The 21854-nt window shown below is 40.5% G+C and overlaps 3 protein-coding genes across 6 annotated transcripts in view; 1 reads left to right on the top strand and 2 right to left on the bottom strand.

Moving 5' to 3' along the window:
- snx17 (sorting nexin 17) overlaps positions 1 to 2839 on the bottom strand; it is a 36300-nt gene extending 33461 nt beyond the window's left edge. Inside the window, exon 1 of one of the 2 annotated variants that reach the window (XM_031581381.2) lies at positions 2040 to 2839. In XM_031581381.2, the coding sequence (XP_031437241.1) occupies positions 2040 to 2099 (60 nt within the window). In that variant the 5' untranslated portion in view covers positions 2100 to 2839. The remainder of the gene's footprint in view (positions 1 to 2039) is intronic. The other variant, XM_012824778.3, reaches the window with a different exon arrangement.
- Positions 1549 to 6248, top strand: atraid (all-trans retinoic acid-induced differentiation factor). 2 transcript variants are annotated; one of them, XM_031581382.2, is made up of 7 exons: positions 1549 to 1692; positions 4140 to 4273; positions 4504 to 4572; positions 4675 to 4746; positions 4890 to 5011; positions 5179 to 5279; positions 5461 to 6248. In XM_031581382.2, exons 2-7 carry the CDS (start codon positions 4149 to 4151, stop codon positions 5563 to 5565), a joined length of 594 nt encoding a protein of 197 aa, XP_031437242.1. In that variant the 5' UTR covers positions 1549 to 1692; positions 4140 to 4148; the 3' UTR covers positions 5566 to 6248. The 2 variants fall into 2 exon arrangements, with proteins under 2 accessions (XP_031437242.1, XP_012680167.1); XM_012824713.3 differs by lacking the exon at positions 1549 to 1692 and adding an exon at positions 3137 to 3938.
- A 209-nt stretch (positions 6249 to 6457) lies between these two features.
- Positions 6458 to 17735, bottom strand: eif2b4 (eukaryotic translation initiation factor 2B, subunit 4 delta). Of its 2 annotated transcripts, none has more exons than XM_031581379.2 (13): positions 17628 to 17735; positions 17012 to 17052; positions 16730 to 16907; positions 16091 to 16339; positions 14975 to 15057; positions 14044 to 14135; positions 13669 to 13783; positions 13249 to 13325; positions 12600 to 12702; positions 12052 to 12179; positions 9867 to 10044; positions 7076 to 7256; positions 6458 to 6734 (listed from the first exon to the last, which is right to left on the bottom strand). In XM_031581379.2, the coding sequence occupies exons 1-13, from the start codon at positions 17686 to 17688 to the stop codon at positions 6535 to 6537; spliced, it is 1686 nt and encodes a 561-aa protein (XP_031437239.1). In that variant the 5' UTR covers positions 17689 to 17735; the 3' UTR covers positions 6458 to 6534. The 2 variants fall into 2 exon arrangements, with proteins under 2 accessions (XP_031437239.1, XP_031437240.1); XM_031581380.2 differs by having other exon boundaries at positions 16091 to 16297.
- Positions 17736 to 21854: the final 4119 nt, after the last annotated feature.

Raw genomic sequence — 21854 nt, 5'->3', positions numbered from 1 at the left:
CTCTTCTTTTTTTTTCTCGGTGTGCAGACCCTTTGCAAAGTATTTCTTTTTTTTTGGAAGGGCCAGTTCCAAGGTTTACCAGAGAAAATCCTTCCTGATCCAGAATGAACTGACTTCTGAAAGCTGCTGAATGTCAGTAGGGGCACAAAAGCACTCGTTTGAAATTAGAGCTTCTACACAGAACATACCATCCTCTGGGAATTGTAACTGGCATACAGACAGACAATTTTTTTAAACAAACTGTTCAGGGCTGTGCTGCAATATTCCATTTTATTTAGAAATAAAAAAAAAAAATTGAGAGTCACTTCTCAGAGGTCATATTCTCACTAATAGGCCTAAAGGTCACTGGCAACTAGGATCAAATAAGTCTCTGGATAAATCTTCAAGCTAATTGACTTGATCATTACTGAAACATGTCTGTGGCAGCTAGTGCTATAACACTGGCAACATCCCAGACTGGAGCTGAAAGATGTTTTGGAGTAAGTCTATTTCAATTACCCTACATCTGAACAGCTTACAACCAAACTCACTGCAATCGTGGCAGTCGTGAACAAAAATGTCAGGCTTCCACCCCCCACCCCACCTTCTCTTTATAAAACATTTATTTGGGTTGACAGCATAGGAGGGTTACCTCACTTTTAAAGAGGACACAAAAACTGTTACTTGTTAACACAGTTTCTTGTAAGGTTGCATGGGTTCTCTGGGATTCCGTATAACTAACCTAAACTTCTGCCAATAGAAAGGCTTGAATAGCCTTTAAAATTAGCAATACTTTTAACATTCAGGTGTGATCTGTGTGTCCATAAAGTTCCTACATGATGCAAGTCCATAGAGTGGTATCAATATGTGGTCAAAGTCTATCAGACTCTAGGATGTGAGAGAAAACTGAGATGGTCTTCCTCACTGCTGGCATTGTCATTCACCATTTGAATAATTAACAGAGGTAAACTATTTTAATTAGACAAACAAGGAGTCCGTAAACATAACCATTGTGGCTGTGAATGAGCTCATTGACATAACAACGGTTACAGTAGAAGAGGCTTCTACAGGCTGATTGACTTCACAAAGCAAAGTTCTTATATGGTGTGCTTAATAAGATCTTAGAGCTTCAGTTAGTGTAGGAACGTCAGTTAGATCAGCTGAACAAACCCTCGGTGACGTTTTACTATAGTGTCTAAATGTACTTGGGCCTTGCCTTTCAGACGTTCGTGATCAAGCGGAAAACCGCATTCTAAAGACGACTAGCTACTGCTGACCCAAACGGGGAAAACGGGTAAATAGTAACAAAGAGACATTGTCGGATAAGGTTCAGAAAGCCCAATTCGTCTACCGGCCTTTAAGTTATATAGTCACCTCTCATTTTGATCAGTAAAACCATCACAGACGCACAGTGCTATACATTGTAAAAGACTGCTTGTAATGAGGGGTTCCATACATTCTGATACGCGCAATTGCATCTCTCCTTCAGTACAATGCCCTCTGCTGCCATTGCGCAACCCTTAAAAACTACTCACGTCAAGTTAAGGGGCATAACAAGTGTTCATAGAAAAACAAAACTGGAATATCACATCTTTGAGACAGACTACACAAACAACCATGACGCGTACCGCAATTAAAAAAAGTCAATCTGCCCGCGCGCTGGAGGAAGTAACTGACCATCCCTGCAGCTCCAGAACATAGAAAACCTACACAGTAAGCACCACTCTCAGTGTTTAATCAAAGTTCATCTACTTAGTCTAACTGAATCACTGATGGCTATTAACTTCACAATCGGGCATTTGTAAATGGGTTAGATGTGAGCTTTTACGAAAAACTGTGGCGCATTTTTTGCCACCATTCCTGCATATTTGAGGAAGCCACAAACTATTACCAGACCATCTAGTGGTCATAGTTTATGTATACTGCAGGGACGACAATAACAGTCTTCACACAGACACTTATCCGTTATCCCAAGGTATGATCTTGGCGCAGTACGTGTATTCGTTTAAGCCTACCTGGCCACTGGGGAAAAACACGGGCAACAGAACGTAGCTACTTACCACATATGTGGATCCATTTTCACCGGAACGGACCTCCGTCTCAGGAATGGAAAAATGCATTTTGGCTTATAATGTCGAATCCCGAACAACTTGGCGAGAAGGCACCAAAAAACAAGAATCCAAAAAGTTGCTTTGCAATTCGTGAAGAAAAAAATATAGAGGACGGCGGGCTCAGTCGCTTTCACTTGCTGGAGATAATCCACAGAGCTCCCTTGTTCCAATCAGTTCAGTTGGCGAAATAGTCGCTGTATCTACAGTTAAAGCGATTTCTGAAGTTCAGAGATTAAAGTAAAACTTATACGCCTAGGGCTAAACTTTTCTTACTTTACCGTCTCTGCAGCAGCCATGTTGCGATTGTAGTGATAGGTGATTCCACCTTCATTGTTGGCATTTCTGTCCTCTTCGTCGAATCTCTACATCTAAACTGGCAGCGGTAGCGACATTCTAGCGACGATATTTAAAGAACCAACATGGTCTACATCGGGGTGCATCCCAGGAAAATTGACAAGAAAAAAGCAACTTTTCAAATAGTCTGCATGAATTTGAGTATCGCTAAGCTACTTCGGTTTGCAACCCTCCGTCTCAGACGACAACACTGCCAGCATGTGAGGTTAAAGAAATCATAGGATTGTTGGTTAACTGTTACTCTGGCGTTACTAACGTTTCCTACCCAGCAAGGTTATCCATTTTGAAGACAAGAGACAGTGAAAAGGACCAGCCTATCATAATTTTGTCTATGCTCTCACTACGTTTCCCCTTCGTGTGACACGGGACAATGTAATATATTCAGTATGTATCTCGCACTAAAAGCATTGCAACAGTCCCTGGTATTGATCCATTTCCTCAAAAGGGTGAGACTTCAGGGCATTGTACATAAGCTTATAAAGCTGACTCACAAATCCTTTATAGCGAACTGTAATGGTCTTATCTATTCGATTTAATACCACTGAAATTCAATATTTCAATATGTATGACGAAGTAACGGGGGGACCTTATGACCAGTATTCTTGAGACCCCCATATGATAATGGTATTTCCCACTGTGTTAAAGCATATTCATGCAGTTCAAGTCAGCAGCACTACCTCATCTTGTAACAAGAAAGGAGGGTGCTTTTTTTGTTCTGTTTTTGTTTTGTTTTTTATTCCTCCCCACAATATAATTAGATAATGATTAGATTAAATGTTTTGAATGGTGGGTAACCGTCGGCTTGTGACCAGGAGCAGCTATGCTTTTAATACGCCTACTATTTTTGAAAGTGGATGTGAATAAATGAAAAATTCTTTTTTTTTTTTTTTTGTTATTTAGGCTGTTTCATTTATTTACGTTCGCCTATTATTTCTGTGCGCGTCTATGGGAAAGGGCACCCTACAGATACATATCATCACAACCTCTAGATGACGGAAATCGAAGATAGAAGATTATCATACCAAAAAATATGTGGAGAATATACAGTAGGCTACTTCAGTCTGGATACTGGCCTTAAGGCAAAACAAGACAGATCAGTGGGGAATTAAAAATTAATATAACCGCAACAATGCATTTATTGCATCTATTGTTTAGGTCGACTAATACGAGAGTGAGATGTTGAAGCATATAACACCTTTTGAAGGACACGATAATTGTGAACTATGTATCAAATGGGCCTGATTGCCTTTTGTCATGGATGCTGTAACTTGAAAGCATCTCCTTGTATCAGGGAATTGATGCGAGACGCCGTATGCAAAATTACTGCGCAAGAAGGACTGCCATGAAACGCGGGCACGTGTGTATGTAATCACGTGATATTCTAAGTCACAAGATAAGGAGAAGATGACAGCTGAAGGGAGGTTGTTGACAGTTGTGGCTGTGTTTTTTGTATTATTTTATGGAAACCGTTTTTGTCACGCTGCTAACTCACAGGTAAGTATATTTATAGTAATATAAACTGCATTAAGCATTAGTAATGCTAACCATCTGATGGTTTTCATCTATTTATGAAGTTAGCTATCAACCCAAAACTGCCAGGTGTTCAGTTCATGTGTCTTGGCCTTCTCAGAGTTGTCCTCCTAGCGAAATAACAAACTGAGCACTGAAACGGTTTTTCACACTCTGTTTCCTCAGATATGTCTGATGTGCAATGGCACCGTGGTGAACGGTAGTGCTGTTTGGGATTTCTGCACATCATCTGCTGGTCAGATCGACGGACGATGCTGTTTGCAAACGGACAACACTAGCGGCGCCGTCCACATTACTGGGTAAACTTAATCATAACGAATATTTTGTTGAATGTTTATAAATCTAACGTTAAGTATCCTCTAAACTAACCTTATACAAATATTTAATATATCAAAACATCAACTGCGTATATCATTTTCTTGTTGTAGGTTATTTAAATATATTACTTTTCTAAATTCAGTGATTGTTGTTGTGATGTTTTCATATGTTGAGTGCAGTTCTTAATAGGTTTCTCACATTTAACTTTCAGACTAGATGTATCATACTGTAATCTAATTGTTGTGGAAGATCTCAGTGAGGCTTCCACAGCATTAATGATGTAAGTATTGTAATTTGAAAATGTCAAAAGATGCCCATCATTACTTTTGTTTTGAAAGGATATAGACCTGATGGTCTGTTTTATACGTTTCCTCTTGAGCAGAGATCTGTCTTTCAACCCAATTTCGAACCTGAGTGATCTGGTGTTCGAAGGCTTCAGCCAACTGTTCTATGTGTAAGTACCCATAAACTTTTTATCTTTGACCTGAGGAAATAAGACTTTTCTTCTTGTGTCATATTGGTTAGTGACATAAGAATGAACTAAACCTCTCTTTTGGATGTAGGCTACACACATGATTACTGTGATTTGCATTGTAGAATACTTCCCTCAAACCTGACGTGCCCTGGTGGCAATGCATCATGGGAGAAGACAGAGGTCAAAGGTGAAGTCAGAGTGTGTGAGGGGCAAATAAATGCCTGCAATCAGACTGGACACATATGTAAGTCACAGCCTATCTCCTCTTATTCTAAGTGTGCTTCTGGTTGTTGTTTGTTTACATTAAAGGTGAGGCTTGTATTGCCATTGACGTAGCTAAGTTCACAAATAAAGTTGCCATCAAATCATGACATTAATTCATTTATATTATTTCTCATAATTATTCTCTAGCCTGGGACTGTCCACAAAACTCCCTATGCTCTCCCTATGGACCAGGTTTCTTTGCATGTAGTTGTGTGGAAAGTTTTCATGGATACAAGTGCCTGAGAGAGGTTTGTGTCTCATGTCTGCTTCGTGTCTAATACAATATTGCATAATATTGTTTCACATGGTAAAATAATAATGTAGTTACTGTGAGCATGGTTGTGATTGGCTTATGGCCATTGAGGTGCTGTGCTGGGAAACCTGCGGGGATAATAAGCTCTACCTCTGCTTTTTTTTACCCTCCTTTAGGGTGAATTTCCAATAGTGGAGGTCTTTGGGATTCTCGGAGGGTCCACCATCCTGGTGTCCTTGGTGTTATGGGTCACCCAGAGAAGGAAGGCCAAGGCTATGTGACCCAGCCTGAGGTTTTGTCGGAAAGCTCTCCAATCATACTGACACAGCAATTTTAGAGGACTTACAAATGTTTTAAACTGACACGCTATGCACAGACACATTTTATTTTTTTAATCAAGATGTTAAAAAAAAAAATTGCATCAGCTATTTTAGAGACCTACTGCTGCTAACAGGAGCACTAACGTTTGCAAAAATATTTCGCTCCATTTGTTTTTATCAAAATGTTACACTACTTTTGTGCTCTCAATGAATGTTGACCACAATTTAAATTGACATTAAGAAACAATGTAAGTATTTTTTACCTTAGTAAACATTATGAGATTTAAGAGATTGGGAGACTAAGAAACGACGTTTACATGATTGAAACCATATTGATTATGGTTTTAGTGACACAGTACTCCTACCTGAAGTGCCAAATTATGTTCACAAATGCACTGGAACACAGATCAATTATTACTGTATATATTGCAAGTTACTATCAAAACTATGTGAGATGCAAAGCTATGCAATAAGTCAGTATTTACTTCATATTGTTTCATTGTGTAGCATTGGCTTGCTTGACAGCAGTGCGCATGTTTTAAGGGAACTGAGGAACATGTCTTTATAGGACTATGCTGACAGTGCATGTCAGACGTACATCAAATGTTTGCAACCTTTTATTGTGTAAAGATTCCCTGTTTCCAGTGTAGTTTCCCCAGCCTGGTTTTTGCTTGAGCTTTTTGCTTCGGCTCATTTTCTCTCTCACATACTCGCATAAACACACTCTCACTTTTCATTTTAACCATTTTCTCTTATCACTCTTTCTTCCTCTCTACCACTCACACACTTATTTAAACAAAATGATAACAAAAAAACTGGTGCTTTTTAAAAAAAAAACATGTGCCATTTGAGATATATTTATATATATTTATTTCATGCCAGAGGCGTAGCACAATCAGTCGCTTGGTCTTGTTGCCTGGGCGCTTTCGTTTACTGGTCCACGTTCTTAACGCGTAGGACCACTGGGACTGAAGTGCAAGGGATCATGCCCAGGTCGGTGATGACCAGATCCACAAAGTCCGGCGGGGTCACATCATACACCAGGTTGAGAAGACCCAGAGATTTCACACTCTGCCAGTCCTGTAGATGCGTCTTTCCCTTCCGAGTCACAATGAGGTCATCAGGGTCATCTGAATGGCCCCAACAAGAACAAGATTAGCATCAGCTCAATACTAAACAGTGGGACTTGGCCCACATATCAGTCATTGTTAAGAGTCCTCAGAGAGCTCTACATAGAATGGATCTAGAGACCTTTCAAGAACCATTTTGACTTAGTTATTACCCGTAGTTGTACACCAGTTTAACCGTCCTCAAGCATTCCACCCCCCCCCCCCCCCCCCCCCCCAAACATTTCTACATAAAACCACCATTTTTCTTCCAGTGTACGGTCATGTTGATACATGTCAACACAATGAATTATCTAGCTACCTGCTCAAACAATTTCTAAATCCACATTGTTTGCACATCTCACCAAGCTCGTTGGAGACAAAGGAGTCGGTCTGAACTCGTTCGCAGAACTTGTATGTCTCACAGCACACCAGCACTGGCACATTACAGGCCTTGGCCACCAGGGCAATCTGAGACGTGCCCACTCGCGACATCACATATCCGTTGGCCAATAACGCATGGGCACCTAAGAAGACTTTGGAGACCTGCGAAAGAGGAAGGAAGGAAGGAAGGACAGATGAGTGTGCAAGAACAGTTGGGTGATAAAGGGGAAAAAACAGTAAGACTGACACGGTTTTTTTTTTCTGGCATTATCAAATACATATTCAGCGTGCTTCACTACATTCATTTTGTGGTTTATGCATGCTCCGTTTTCATCCACGTCCATGGTGTTGGTAAAGGGCACTGAACTGAAAGACACTTGCTGCTGATTGTGGACCCCAAACGGTGTTCTAGGCAACAATCCTTTTCTTGCTCATTTCCAGGCCATAATCTCTGTGACAATTCAGTAGGGGGATTAAGGTTGTTTGGTTGCGCCAGACTAGTGTTAGACTGACATAATCATTTATGAAAACATATCCAGTCATCCAAAAACATCCCAATACCATAGCCTGGTTTTTAAATTTACTTTGCGAATAGGATCTGGCCTCGCTCTATTGGGGATGGTTTCTAGTCGTTATATCCTAATGGGCGTCACCAGTCTTTACCCAATCGGCATTGGTTACAATGGGATTGTTATACTTTCGCAATTTCTTCACCATCAGCGGTGCAAGATAATATAATAGGCTTGCATCGCTTTGTCTACCTCTAGCACTGCCACCATAACTGTAACTACATTTCAAAGCAAACGATTTACTTTGTCATCACACTTAGCCACCCCCACTGGTTGATCATTTAATTTTACCAACAGCAATTCCAGATTATAATCCCAGCGAAAACTGAGCAATAGTTGGGCGGAGCCAGGCTACCATTACCAAACTCAGTACTGGAAAAAGTCAAATAAGGCTGAGTTGCGCAGAAATAACTTCACGTAATTGTTCCAGCCTATGCAGCAATCTCTTTTTGCAATGACTGATCTACCCAGCAGGAAATGAGTCAAGTAATATTTACGCACAAAAAGTGTGACTCAAACTGAACCCAGTTTTTTGCTTGTCTATAAAGATTCCCATACACTTTACATAACAGCAGCTCTGGTGGCCAATGCCTTTGCTGTAAAACCAACTAGGCATTTCCAGGAGATACCTCCTCCCAAGTTCCTTGAACCTGACCAATGACAAAGGCCTATGGTCTGGCTCCAGTGAGCCTGAGGGACTATCCCACCACTTCAGGGCAATTTAGGCAGGATTATACTCCTAGGGAAACGTTGCCTGTGTAGATTCCTCTCAAGTCGGATTATGGCTACAAAGTTAGCCTGTTTTCCCATCTGCACCAGTACAGCCACAATGCAACCCCCTGGTGTATGTGTATGGTATATACTATGGTGTGGGTGTATGGGGTAGTGTGGTGCGTATGGTATATAGTTTGGTCTATGGCAGACCTGGGTAAAGTGCGGCCCAAGGGCAATTTGCGGCCCGTTGGCTGTCCCTGTGTGGCCCGCGGAGGTCAATTGTAAATTAGGAATCAAACGTAAATACCTGTATTTATTATACGGCTCTTCAGAATGTTCCAAAAAGTTCCGTTGATTTGAATGGGCCATCCCAACGTTTGCAGTTTCTTTATATTCACTGCTGCGAAAAATGTATGACTGCTGTCATTGGCAACGGGTTTTGTGTGTTCTAATTCACATCTTTCATATCATTCCGCAACGCAAGTAGTCCGGTCATTTGACGTAACTGAAAGTCATTGAAACTTGAAGTCAGAAGGTGGGTTGCTTCGCATTTGCGTGAAGAACTAAACGGCAACAAAATCATTAAAAAGAGGTATTTTGGAGAAATGTCTTCTATTGTTTTGGCAAGTAACCGTATGTTTGCGGGACATTTTTTTATTTCCGTAGGCCTACATTCGTGCGTGTGGGCGTGCCTGCGACCATTTGCGCTGATAAAAAATGATATTACTATTAATTTGTAAACTTATACTATTGCATTACAAGCTTGCTCTCGTGTGTGTGTGTGTGTGTGCCATGTGTATTGGTCGTCTGGGAACACCTTTAATACTGCAAAAACTTGCTCATTTTCAAAATCGTTTTGGTGAATGTTGATTACATGTTGATTACATAATGTTGGCGTTTTTACTATGCCTGTACCACATTTTTTTTGATAGCCTAAATGCAACATCTACTCTTACCAGTAGCAGTTAATCAAAACATACAATTTAATGTTTTTTTATAAAGAGATGCAACTTATATTGAGCAGAATTGAGTTCAGCCTATTGGTCCGACCCTCCACAACACTCCCACTATCTCATGTGGCCCCTTGGGGAAATTAATTGCCCACCCCTGGTCTATGGTATATACTATGGTGTGGGTGTATGGCGTAGTGTGGTGCGTATGGTATATAGTATGGTCAATGGTATATACTATGGTGTGGGTGTATGGCATATAGTATGGTCTATGGTATGTATTAGGGTGTGGGTGTATGGCGTGGTGTGTATGGTATATAGTGTGTGTATGGTATATAGTATGGTTTATGGTATATATTATGGTGTTTATGTGTATGGATATAGTATGATGAGTATGGGCGAGCCTATGTGTATCCTGTACAGTAATCTTTTAAAATGCTTATTCTTTATCTCTACTTACAAGTGACTTTCAGTTTCAGTCTCTATGAGTGGTCTAATGTCCACTTGTCTAGTGCTGGACGGACAGGGGGGTCACTCACCTCTGGCAGGATGTAGGAGACAGCGGAGATGAGAACGTAAGTGCAGCTGATGCCCCTTTTCACCAGGCGCCTGAGCGCCTCTCGACCCTCCAGCCGAGGCCGGCTGTCAACCACCACCACCCTGAACTTTCTCTTCTTCTCAAAGGCCTCACACAGAATGTGGTTGACGAGCGAGGAACTGAGGAACACAAACTCAGTTTGGTCAGTACAGACAAAAAAAAAAAAGGCAAGGCCCAAATTATCTGCAAAGTACAATTAATACACAGGGTAATTGAAAGAGCATGACATGGTTTTCATAGAATACTGTCAAAAACTAAAATGGAAATAGGGATTTGATTTCAGACCAGGAACAATTTAATATTCAAATTGTATTACTCCTGTACATTTTGAAAAAGTGAACAAGTAAGCTGTTGGCCAAATTAATAGAAGTTCTTTTTGTTTTCTCGATTGCTTTCTGAACGGAATGGTCTCATTCATTTTAGTTTACTATTAATTGTTTTTAAAAAGCTGGTATTGATTAAAAGAAGAAGCAAACCTAAAACAAAAAGTCTAATTTTTTATATGCTGCGGGCAATGTTGTTGAAAAATCAATGAACAATCTCAGTGGTTCAGTGTTACCAAGCATTAATTACGTATTTAATCATTTGTTGCAATAAATTAACCATAACACTACTAAGAAATGTATCCATTCTATGCTTGAATGAGTTTAAGGACCAATACATAATACATTTATGGTACTAAATCATATCATATGTCATCAGAGATAAAAGAAACTAAATTGAAATACTGGCTTCTCCGACAACAATGCTACAGTCAGTATAGTCGGACACTGACGACCAAATAGACTAAAGTGACACCCTCTCCTCTCTGTCGTTCTTCCCCTGGCTCTTCCTTGCTGTACTCTGCGTCTTGGACCAGAATCTTACCGGTCAAGTCTCGTTTTATCTGTGAGACTGACAAATTGTCGACATTCTCATGCGTCACATCCATTAAACTCCTGTGTTGTGCGAGTGAGAGACTGCCGGCAGCTCGCTATGTCTGTGTAGCAGTTTTAGGCTACTATAGTCAACCAAGTTTCAATATTCAGCATCACAGATCAAAGGAACTAGAGGTGAACCAAACCTGTTTACGAAAAAAATAAAACTCGCAAATGTAACAATATCCTTGCACGTGTTGTCTTTTGTGTGTATCTGTGGGAGGTGGGGATGGCTCACTGATGTTCACGGATTTCAGTGATTAGTTAGCAAAGTTAACTTGACTAGTATGCACGGCCTGCGCTCTTTCTTCTCTCTGTTGCTCTTCTTCTAGATACTTGGTCTCTTGTACCACTAGAACCTGTACTCTCTTCTCCTCCTCTTCCTCCTCCTCCTCTTCTTCTTTCTAGCTCAGCCTCTCGTATCAGCGGCACCTGACCAGCCCTCACTGGCTTCACTTGACACTGGTGAGGGCAATTCATTACTGGGATCTGCATCAGGCTGCAACAAGGAAGAACAGTGGGCTACTACTCCGAAATAGATGTGAAATAATGTATACGTTATCTGTTAAATGAAGCAATATGTTATCATTAGGGCCTGGAAAGAAGTAATTCAAACTCCAGTGTGTAAGCTTTTTTCAGAGCAGTGGTCTTTTTTATGGGATGACAGGCTTAGCTTTGGCTAACGTACACAGCCAGCCAAGCATCTAGCTAACTGAATGAGTATAAAAAAAATCATATGAGCTGGTTTATAATTTACAAACAATGGAAACGCTGCGAACGTATACATTAACTGATCTACTTATAGTGTAGGACTTGTCTGTGCTTGCCATTGTCACAGTTTAATGTTGAGCTGGTCTTGACCTCCTTCGTGTAGGTTCAGTGTCCTCAACCTGGCAACCTGCGTGAGCTTTAAGTCTGGGGAGGAGGGGGAGGGGGAGACAACGCTCTCCAATATTTTCAATTTGGAATACAATACCAATAGAAAACGCTTGGTGTCCGGATTACAGATATCTCCTTTAAATGCTTGTAAATGGCCAAAGGGTCATTTACGAGATATCAATTTAACCTTGCAATCAGAACGTATTTATAGTTAAAATTAACTAGATTTTGTGTTATTGATATCATTTGTATCGAGTGAGCTGTAAGGAAAAAACTATAATAAAATTGTGTCTTTTAATTGTCTATTAACACTGTATTGAATGCGCTTACCATCCATAAATGAGAATGACGTCCCCGTCACTGATCTTCTCAATAGCATACTCAGAGATGACTTTGGCAGCCAGCGTGATCTTCTCATTGATGTAAGTGTCTATACACTCCAGCAATTGTATCTTAGCCTAAAAAGGAAGAGTTTAAAAAAAAAAAAAAAACAGGAGGATGTTACCCTGTGATGAGGATTGGAACGAGGACTCCATTTTGAAAAGACAGAAGAAAAAAATTGGAAGACATACCGTACCAGTCAAAAAAATGTGGACACATCTTTAATTTTTCTTTACTTTTATTATTTTCTACATTGTAGATTAATACTGAAGACATTTAAACAACGAAAGAACTCATATGGAATGATGTACTAAACAAAAAATGTTTTATCTACCATGTAGAAAATAATAAAAGTAAAGAAAACACTTCTCAAAAAATTAGAAGGTGTCCAAACTTTTGACTGGTACTGTGTGTCTGAGAGATTTACACATCTAATGAACATGGGCTACACTGGATAAAACAAGTGACTACCAAGGCCCCCTAGAGATGTTCCTTACCTCTTCCTCTTTACATTGACTGGAGATATTGGAAATCTCCTTCTTGATGTACTTAATGGCATTACCCATACTAGCCGACAGGGGGCGACATTGATTGAGAAAACTGTAAGGAGAGCAAAATCAGGCTGGTTACAATAATCCAGCAAATGCATCATGGCCATTCATATACCCTGTTTAGAATTCAATATGAATTTACACATTATGTTACAGCTTGCCATTAAATACATTTTTCACAGCATCTGAACATTTTTTTTTATTTTGCTGCAATAGTCAAGAGTGCAAGTGTGAAAATGCATTTAGCATCTCACTAAAATCTTCTTTAAGGGGATCGTTACAAAGTATGGCAAATGAAAGCTCACAGATACAGATATAATGTTATGTGTTAAAACTGTATAAAAAAAAAAAACACATATCCACCTACAACTCTATGGTAGGGGGTTTTCAACTGATTGTGGCCCAAGGACCACCATTCTGACTAGGGAGCAACCTGAGGACCACTGTTGTTAAATTGTGACTCCCAGAGTGAAACTACAGTATTGAATGCATAGTCAGGGACCACCTGCAATGCCTCCACAGACCACAGTTTGAAAAGCCCTGCACTATGGTAATATGATAACAAGAGTAAGGGTTCAAAGCTGCAGCTACGCACCTAATGTAAGGTTTAAGTTTGTTGACCAAATCTCTGGATAGCTCCTCGTTTGGAGGCGTAGTGTAATCCTGGATCACCTGTGTGATTAACATGGACATACAGAAAAGATTTGAACATGTAGGGACATGCATTCATAGGTGTGCAACATAAACGCCTAGTTAGCATATTTAGGCTTCCCTGAACAACGCATGAATTTCCAAAGGTAATGAGCTGTTGGTGCATCGCTGTCTACGGTCAACACACCCTTACAGATCATAGATTGTTATAAAAGTGCTACAACATACAATACTACTAAATTGAGTTCATTACTTCTGCTTTGGCTGATTTATTTGGTTGAAATAAGACAATATTACAACATAACACCAGTTCACTAAAAGTGCAACAATGGCTCTTGGATTAGCTATTGTGAGGAGAGTATACCTGCTTGAAAGAATGCAATAGTGCAACTGAGCGAGCATTAGAGCCAGCCACAATACCCTGGGAGTACTGCAGACCCAGCTGCACGATCGACGGGTGGATTACTGTTGAAGGGATGCTGCAACAGACAGAGACAAAATACCATAGTATATACCATAAACCATATTATAAACCATCCACACCACACTACACACCATAGTATATACTATAAACCATACTATATACCATAAACCATCCACTCCATACTACACCCACGCCATAGTATATACCATAGACCATACTATAAACCATACACACCACACTACACACCATAGTATAAACTATAAACCATACTATATACCATACACACCACACACTTACACCACCATAGACCAATACCTGATTTGCTGTGTGAGGGGGGCATTGCGGCTGTACTGGTGCAGATGGGAGAACAGGCTGACTTTGTTCCCATAATCCGACCTGAGAGGAATCTGCACAGGAAGAGAGGAGATAGACCGTCTCATGAGATGCTCAGTAAGAGAAATGACCCCAGTGACTTGAGACTGCCTCGCTGGGCGTGGGACAGCCTCTGAGGTCAAGAGAACAGCACCTTCAAAATGGCCTCCAGGCTGGGTCACTTTAGAATGCAGAACAAAACAAACAAACAAAACGACTCCCACATACACTACAACCCACATCTACCTACAGGGAAGAGAAAGCACGACTCATTCTTTATGAACCAAATCAAACTGGAACGCAAGACAGATGATGCTGAACACAAAAAAAAAAATAAACCCCAAATAATAACACATGAAGAAAAATAAAGAAATAAAACAAAACAAGTGTCAACTGCAAACACACACACACCGGGGCCAGACCTTTAAGAAGCTGCCAGTTTGCCAAGGCGTCTGCTGGACATAGGAGTTAAAGCACATGCATTGAGAATGTGAGTGAATGAACACACCCTTTCAAATCAGGGCCAATGGAAAAGTCCTGTGGCCATATTTTACTGGTCTGCGCCAGATACAATGAAGCAAAGGCAGAACTGTAACACGCTGTGTGTCAGTGAAGCACCAGTAAGCATTTTGCCCAGTATAAAAGACACCAGGACACTTAATGATGCTTGGTCCTTTCCAGCTTCACTAGAAAAATATATCTTATACACTTCAACTGGTCAAAACAATTCAATTCATAATGTTATTTTTATTTTCAGTTTAATCTTTGACGAATGTCGCTTCTGTGGATCCGCAAAGGTTATTACTTGCAGATGGTTTGCTTCACAACATGCAACTGAGAGAGAAAGCTTTGAATGAAAAGAAAAAAGGTCAACCTGTTGTCTTTCCAGCTTCTTGGCCAGCTTTCTGATAGCAGCAGGGTCATCAACTTGGACATGTTCTGGTAACCTCTTCACCACTGGAGGGCAAATGAGACAAATGGAAAATATAAGGGTTTTACTGTATATGGGTCATTCCATGTGCAATTAACAGAGGCCTCCTGACTGCCCATCTCAGATTTGCTTCATAATTTATGTAAATAATTGCACTGTACTCAACAACTAGTGTGCAACATTTTAAGCTTGTATCTTCTTTAGTATAAGACATTTTTAACTATTCATGCTAGATGCTTGGAATCTTCAGGGACTGTTCTTCACTACTAGACATCTTTAACATCTAAAAAAGTTGGGGCATAGTTGCATATTTGCCAAGTTATAGAATTTAAAATAGATTATTTTGTGCTTTGGAGCAACTTTTGCCCACTACATCTTCACACTGATCCATATCAGATCTTTTCAATTTTGATATATAATACTCATGTTATGTACTCTCTTAGCAACTTGGTGCATGTCTGAAAGAAATTTTATGAGGCATTTGAAAATCATTTTCAACCTGTATTTCAAGTGTATATTGCCCCTGTATGACAAAGCTTACCATAAAAACAATCAAACCACTGGAAAGAGCATGTTTAAATGAGCAATTAACCTTGAACCAAACTATATTCATTAAGGTATCAAACACGTATGATTGAAAATTTCAAGCATCAAGCATAAAAAAAAGTAATGACAATTTTTTTAACAACACGTTTTTTGCAGTAAAATTAGGGGCTCAACCCGTTTATAAAGCCTTTATATCTCCGAAACTAAAAAACATGTACATAGTTTCATTTTTGTGGTCTACTAGAATAGATTTACATGCTTCAATGATCCAAAAATACATAATTTTTTCAGATTGTACATATATTTTCCCCGTACAAATGGCTTTAAGCCCCCTTCCCGATGAGCCCAGTGTGCTCCGATTGATCAGCTAGGCGGGCAATAAAGACTGTGTTACAAGATTGCATCATTTTGTAACAAAGGAAAAAGGGCTGGAATCCAATGCATTGGTTTCAATGGAGACTAATCGCAGTGTCCAAGTGCTATACAGCATCTCAGTTGTAACATGAGTCATACCTGGTTGTAGCTCACTGGGGACCGCCTTGCTCTTGCTGGAGGAGGGCTGCTGGCCCGGCTCTCCCTTCTTGGCTTTGGACGCCCGCTCTGCCTCCTGTCGCGCCCGCCTCTCTGCCTTCAGCTCCGCTTTGCTCTTGGTCGGCTTGTCTGAGGAGGAGGAGGAGGCAGCAGCAGGGGCTTCAGGGGCTGGGGCTGTGGGCCCAGCGGCTGTTGCAGGTGAAGGCGTGAGTGAAGGCACCGTGACAGGAACTGTTAGATAAAACATTAATTCTTATTTGTTGCTTATTTATTGTCATAATTCTTTATTTATTTCATGATTTTCTTATATGCACAATATTATTCAAATCAAGCAAGAACGATAATGTTCTATTTTTTCTATCTATATAAAGAGTGGTTATATAAACAGAATTGGAATTAGTCTGGTTTGATGACAGAGAAAGGAAGAGTGACTATCCAAAAATGGTTCAGCTGTCTGAGCTGATACAATGTTGAAATGATAGTTGAGATTTTAGGCATCAGTTGATAGGCTTAATATCCACATGTGCCTACTCTCAGAGAACACGAAGAACACCATGATACATGGTTACCATGAAGATGTGTGTACATTTGCCAGCCTATCCTTCTAATTTCAATTGATACCTTTCTGTGGAGGACTTCTTGCCACCTGTGATTCAGGCAAGGCAACAGGCTTCTTTCCTTTCCCTTGGTCATGCTCAGATGATCCCTTGTCTTCCTTTGAACTTTTGCCTTTCTTCTGTTGTTTTTTTTCTTTCCTCAAACGTTGTTTCTCTTCTTTGGTCAGCTCCCTACCATCGGTCTTCAGAAGAACAACAAAGTCAACAACCGGCATAACATGACCTTAATGCATGCACAGCGACAAGAACACCTTAAATATAGCAGTATATACGTTCACTGACTTACTTTGGAGCGCCCAACGTCTTCATTTTTTGAATCACCTCCATCTAAAATGTAATATTAGAATGTGATGAGAGTGCTGAGTAAAAGCCGTGGCAATGCCATAACAGTATCTACATCACTGAATCAATTTACAAAGCTCCCGAAACTGGACGCCTGCGCGTTCCTCATCTATCAGAAGGATGCAGTGAAATGTAACAATTAGGTACATGGCAGGGGCGTCACGTTGACTAACTCCACTCATGGAACGACTAACATTACCGTTAACCAGCTTTCTTTTCATTAGACCACGAAGGTAATATACAACACACACTTTCAAGTCAATGCCTACATCATATCAGATGTTAGTGGCCATGTTTCAGTGTAGTCCAAATGTAACATTCGGCAAATGATGCAACTTCCATTCACAGATGGTAAGTTGTTGACTGTCACTGACTTCAGGCCACGATGGAAAGCACTAGTTAGCTCAAGCTGGCTAACTTCAGATAGCTTGCTAGCAATAAGAGTTCCAGAAAATGTAGCCAAACCACTTACGACACCAGGCAGCTAAACAACATTTCTAATTTTAACGTACAGAAGTGAGAAACCCTTACTGTCCAAATGACAATCATATTCCACTCACCTGCAGTATGATTGATGCTTGGAGCCTGATTCGGCTCTTCTTTCTCCTTCGCGTCGGCCATATTTCCCTGCCTCACACTACGCTCAGAGCAAGACTGTCAACATTTTGAGAGAAAATGATAGAAATTTAACACATCGCCCCCTTGAGGTTATGAGCAAAACGGAGCTGTAGGCTACTGTAATATGCATACACATACTGAAATGTCGATACACTCCTCAAAAAGAATATTTGGCTATTTTCGTTCGTTTTTATTCGAACTAAAATGATTAACAACCACCATGTGCTATGAAATCTTGGCAGATATCTAGGTGGGCTAACTTCCACTCATGAGGTACGACACATTTTTTAATAAAGTTAGATAAACACTTACTTACAGACAGGGTGCGATTTGTTGGGGGGGGGGGATTTACCCCCCCTGTTTTTTATATCCCTACCTCAGCTGGATGAATTTCATCCACGGGGGGGACAAGCCTCAATTATTAAAAAAAAAAACTGAAAAAACAGGCAGGTTGTGACAGAGTTTTCTTACACTTATAGCCTACATCGCTGGCACTAACGTTCACCTGACTGTCGGCAGTCTCGGAATTCGCGAAAGTCCCCACGCACATAAATACATTGTATATAATGTATATTATATAATATTACATACACGGAAATTAGCATAGCCAGCTAAATACTGAAAAACGAGGGCAAAATGAAACGAGTCCAGAGCAGCATAGCGTCCTTCTTAACAGGTTAGGCCTATTTATTGCTTTTTTTTTTTTTCATGATTAAAAAAAAAAAAAAAAAAAAAAATCCCCCCCTCTGTTTTTTTGACATATCGCACCCTGCTTACAGACCTTATTTGACTTACTAGACTTTCTAGTTTATAGTTATATTCAGTTGTAGGCCTACACAAAGAATACAGTTGCATGTAATGCTGAAATGTCCACCATTTTACTTGGCATTTTACATTCTACTAAAGATTTCGATGTAGTTTTATAATGGTGGTAAAATCACTATTTGTCTGTGACCATGTTTAAACATATTTTTGCGCAGTCGTTATGCCCAGTCAGTTTATTATTTTCATCTGTAGAAAGTGGTTGTAATTGTGTGTTCAACATTCCAAAGGCCTCTTGAAGATGTGTTCCTCTGTTTCACATTATGTAGGAAGCTGTTCCAATTGGAATTTAATTAAATGGAATTCAATGGCCCACAGAAATGCCCATTTAATCAAACTATGAAAATATGTCAGTATGACTTAAATGACAAGATATCAACCAAATCAGTTTAATTTCTTTTTATTATTGCAAAATAAAATACAAAAACACAGAACTCAGAGCAGAACAGTCAGCATGTTAAATTAAAAACTCTATAACCTCAGAAACATCAAGGACTAATAACCTAAGATTGGAGATAAAATGTATTTTAATGAACCATGAACATAATCAACTATAACAAGGACCACAATCATGTCTTTGCTCTCTGCCCGGTTCGCCGGCGCTGTATTCACGGAGCAGTAGCTGGTTGAAGGGGACCAAACCTCACAGAAACACCTGACTTGGTTCCGTTTGACCAGCCACAGCAAAGCGTGGTGCATCCGGGGCAAGAGAGAGAGGGAGAGACAAGACAAAAAAAAAAGAGAGCAGGGGCCGAGAGAGAACGAGAGGAGGGGTGAGAGTAGATGTGAATGATGTGGTGGCGGTGGGATTGTTCTGTCGATTAACCCCAATATCTCCTTGCTTCAGAATTCTGTCGCTCTTACCTGTAAAAGACACATAAGGATAACAAAAATAAATAACAGGTTAGACTAAAGCATTGGATAAACAAGGTCCTATCTCCAAATAGCTAAGACTGCCCCCCTGATATAACCCCTCGTTATGTATGAAGGAAAGTCCCCAAGGGGAAAGTCTATCCTGTTCCCCATGCTCTTTAGGCTAACAGGCAGCAGGACAGCTGTGCTCTGTCAATCTACCCAGACCGTCCGCATGTGGAGGTCACATAAAACACTGCGGGGGGACAGGAGCAGCAGAACGTGTGCCTGAGGCAAAGCACACTGCATAAACAACAGCATTATCACCTGTCTGCTGTGTGTCTGTGTGTGTGTGTGTGTGTGTGTGTGTGTGTGTGTGTGTGTGTGTGTGTGTGTGTGTGTGTGTGTTCTTGAGTGTAGCTGCAAATTCTTAGCAGATTGTTAGACATTTAAATACTAAAAAACTAAGAACAGCATGTTTGTACACACATATACACACTTCACATACACACATGCACACACACACGCACAAAGCTTTTTTTGTTTGAGCATACACACACTCACAGAAACACAGAGAGAGAGAGAGAGAGAGAGAGGGAAAAAGAGAGAGAGGGAGGGAAAGACAGGCGCGTGGATGCGGTGCTCACGTCCCCCTGAAACCACACACTTCCTTACATTCCATAGTCGGAGTATTCATATGGCGATATAAGGAAGCATGTCTTCACAAGGGGCAACAACTGGATTGGCCTGCCAGCTCAGACAAAGTGGCTTTTCATAGGGACCACAATTGTGTCAAACAGCAACTCAACGGTAGTTACGGAGCGAGGGACATTTGAAAAGATCCCTCCAATTTGCTTCCACTCACTCTTGTTTATTTAGAAGACACTAGTGAGTTTACTGATTTGCAAAGCATTACCCTCTTCTATAAAATAGTATTGCTTCTATAAAATGATATTGCAATTTGTACGTTTACAAATATTTGAATAGAGCAACTGAACCACAAGCTCCCAGTAATGTTACATGAGACTATTTGTAACTTAACAACACAACACAAACAACAAAACAACACAAATGGAAGGTCATTTCTATAAAGAATATACATTAAGTGATACTGTGAAATACATACTTTCAAGTTCCCATTAATACATTGAAAACACTGACACATTATACATTTGAAATGACAGAAATTATGACTTAAATGAATGAATATTAGAACGAATTCAAAATACCTTTACAGCATTCTTGAGGTTAACTCCAATCATCACCATGCTGGTCTTCATGTGGGTTTTCCTGTTTCACCAAGCAGATTATGTTGACGAAATTCAGGCAAAACCTAGTTGTAGGCCCACCCTGCTTCAGACCTCCAGGAAGTCCTCGTCTCATCTGACCTTGCCTACTCTGCCCTATTGTATCAAAGTCACGCTCAGAGCCTCAGGGAGAGTCTTGCTGAGGACCACCTCACAGTCATGATCTACCGTAACTGTGATCAGAGTCTACCTTCTGCCTCTTTTCTCTGCGCCAGAAGTATGCAAAAGAGCCATAGAGTTTACAGTAGATCAAAGACATGTAGTGACACCTAACGTGAGAAGTGACACACACACACACACCACACACACACACACACACACACACACACACACACACACACAGACACTCACACACACAGACATCCTGTCACACACCTTGAAGTCCTGGAGAGGACCACTGCGCTGGTTTCCCATATGTCTGCCATAGTGGTCACATCCTGCATTTGCCAAACATTCTTGGCTGTCGTGCTTGTAAAATGGTAATAATGTGCCCCCTTATAGCTTATGGCAAACCAAACTGTTTAACCTATCCAACAAGCAAAGGAAACTTCTAATTTTAACTTACTGGTCTCTCTGAAGAACCACTGACACATCACAATATTTATTTAACTTTTAACTTTAAGTAGTGAAAATCACAGATCATTATAACTACCTTTTCATATTGAAACCGGAAAATGAAATTGTACTAATGTCCATTCTAAATGAACTCTGTCAAGTAACTCTTACCCTTCATCAGAATTCCTCCATAAGAAAGCACATCTTGTTCCAGGTTTATGTATTGAACTATCAAATAAAATGAGGATCCATTGCCATTAAATATAGATTGCCACTAATTTCACCGTAATAAGACGAATACAATTCACAGCGCTCCTCCAAAGACACTCGTCTTCCCTCAGAATTTTGTCCCTGGCTTCAGAAACCGTTGAAACACACCTTCCTAATGAGTCCTGAGCTTTTCTACACCTCTCTCTTCCTGCCCTTGTCTCTGTCTGTCTCCTTCTGTCTTTCCACTCCTGCAGGGCCGGGGATCCCTCCTCTTTCCAGTTCAGTTTGTGAACTGTGCACATACTAGGCCCGCCACTCCTGGCCTTTTCTAGTCCCTGGGGCTCCCCCCTTGCAGCCGCGGCCTCTCACCTGTTGGTGTCCCTCAGAAGCCTGGGCCTCTCCTGTGCCTGCTGTCCGGCCCAA

The sequence above is a fragment of the Clupea harengus genome, chromosome 15 (assembly GCF_900700415.2).
Source record: "Clupea harengus chromosome 15, Ch_v2.0.2, whole genome shotgun sequence".
NCBI classification, from domain to species: Eukaryota; Metazoa; Chordata; class Actinopteri; order Clupeiformes; family Clupeidae; genus Clupea; species Clupea harengus.
The sequence above is the reverse complement of the archived record's forward strand: the minus strand, read 5'-3'. Positions and strand labels throughout refer to the sequence as shown.

Bases quoted from the DNA above. Each gene is read 5' to 3' on its own strand.
- atraid (XM_012824713.3), top strand. From the start codon at position 3,849: ATGACAGCTGAAGGGAGGTTGTTGACAGTTGTGGCTGTGTTTTTTGTA. The intron at 4,274-4,503 runs GTAAACTTAATC...TTTAACTTTCAG, and splicing joins GGCGCCGTCCACATTACTGG to ACTAGATGTATCATACTGTA. The intron at 5,012-5,178 runs GTAAGTCACAGC...ATTATTCTCTAG, and splicing joins CAATCAGACTGGACACATAT to CCTGGGACTGTCCACAAAAC.
- eif2b4 (XM_031581379.2), bottom strand. From the start codon at position 17,688: ATGGCCGACGCGAAGGAGAAAGAAGAGCCGAATCAGGCTCCAAGCATC. The intron at 16,908-17,011 runs GTAAGTCAGTGA...GTTCTTCTGAAG, and splicing joins AAGACGTTGGGCGCTCCAAA to ACCGATGGTAGGGAGCTGAC. The intron at 13,784-14,043 runs GTATTGGTCTAT...TGTCTGTTGCAG, and splicing joins CCCCTCACACAGCAAATCAG to CATCCCTTCAACAGTAATCC.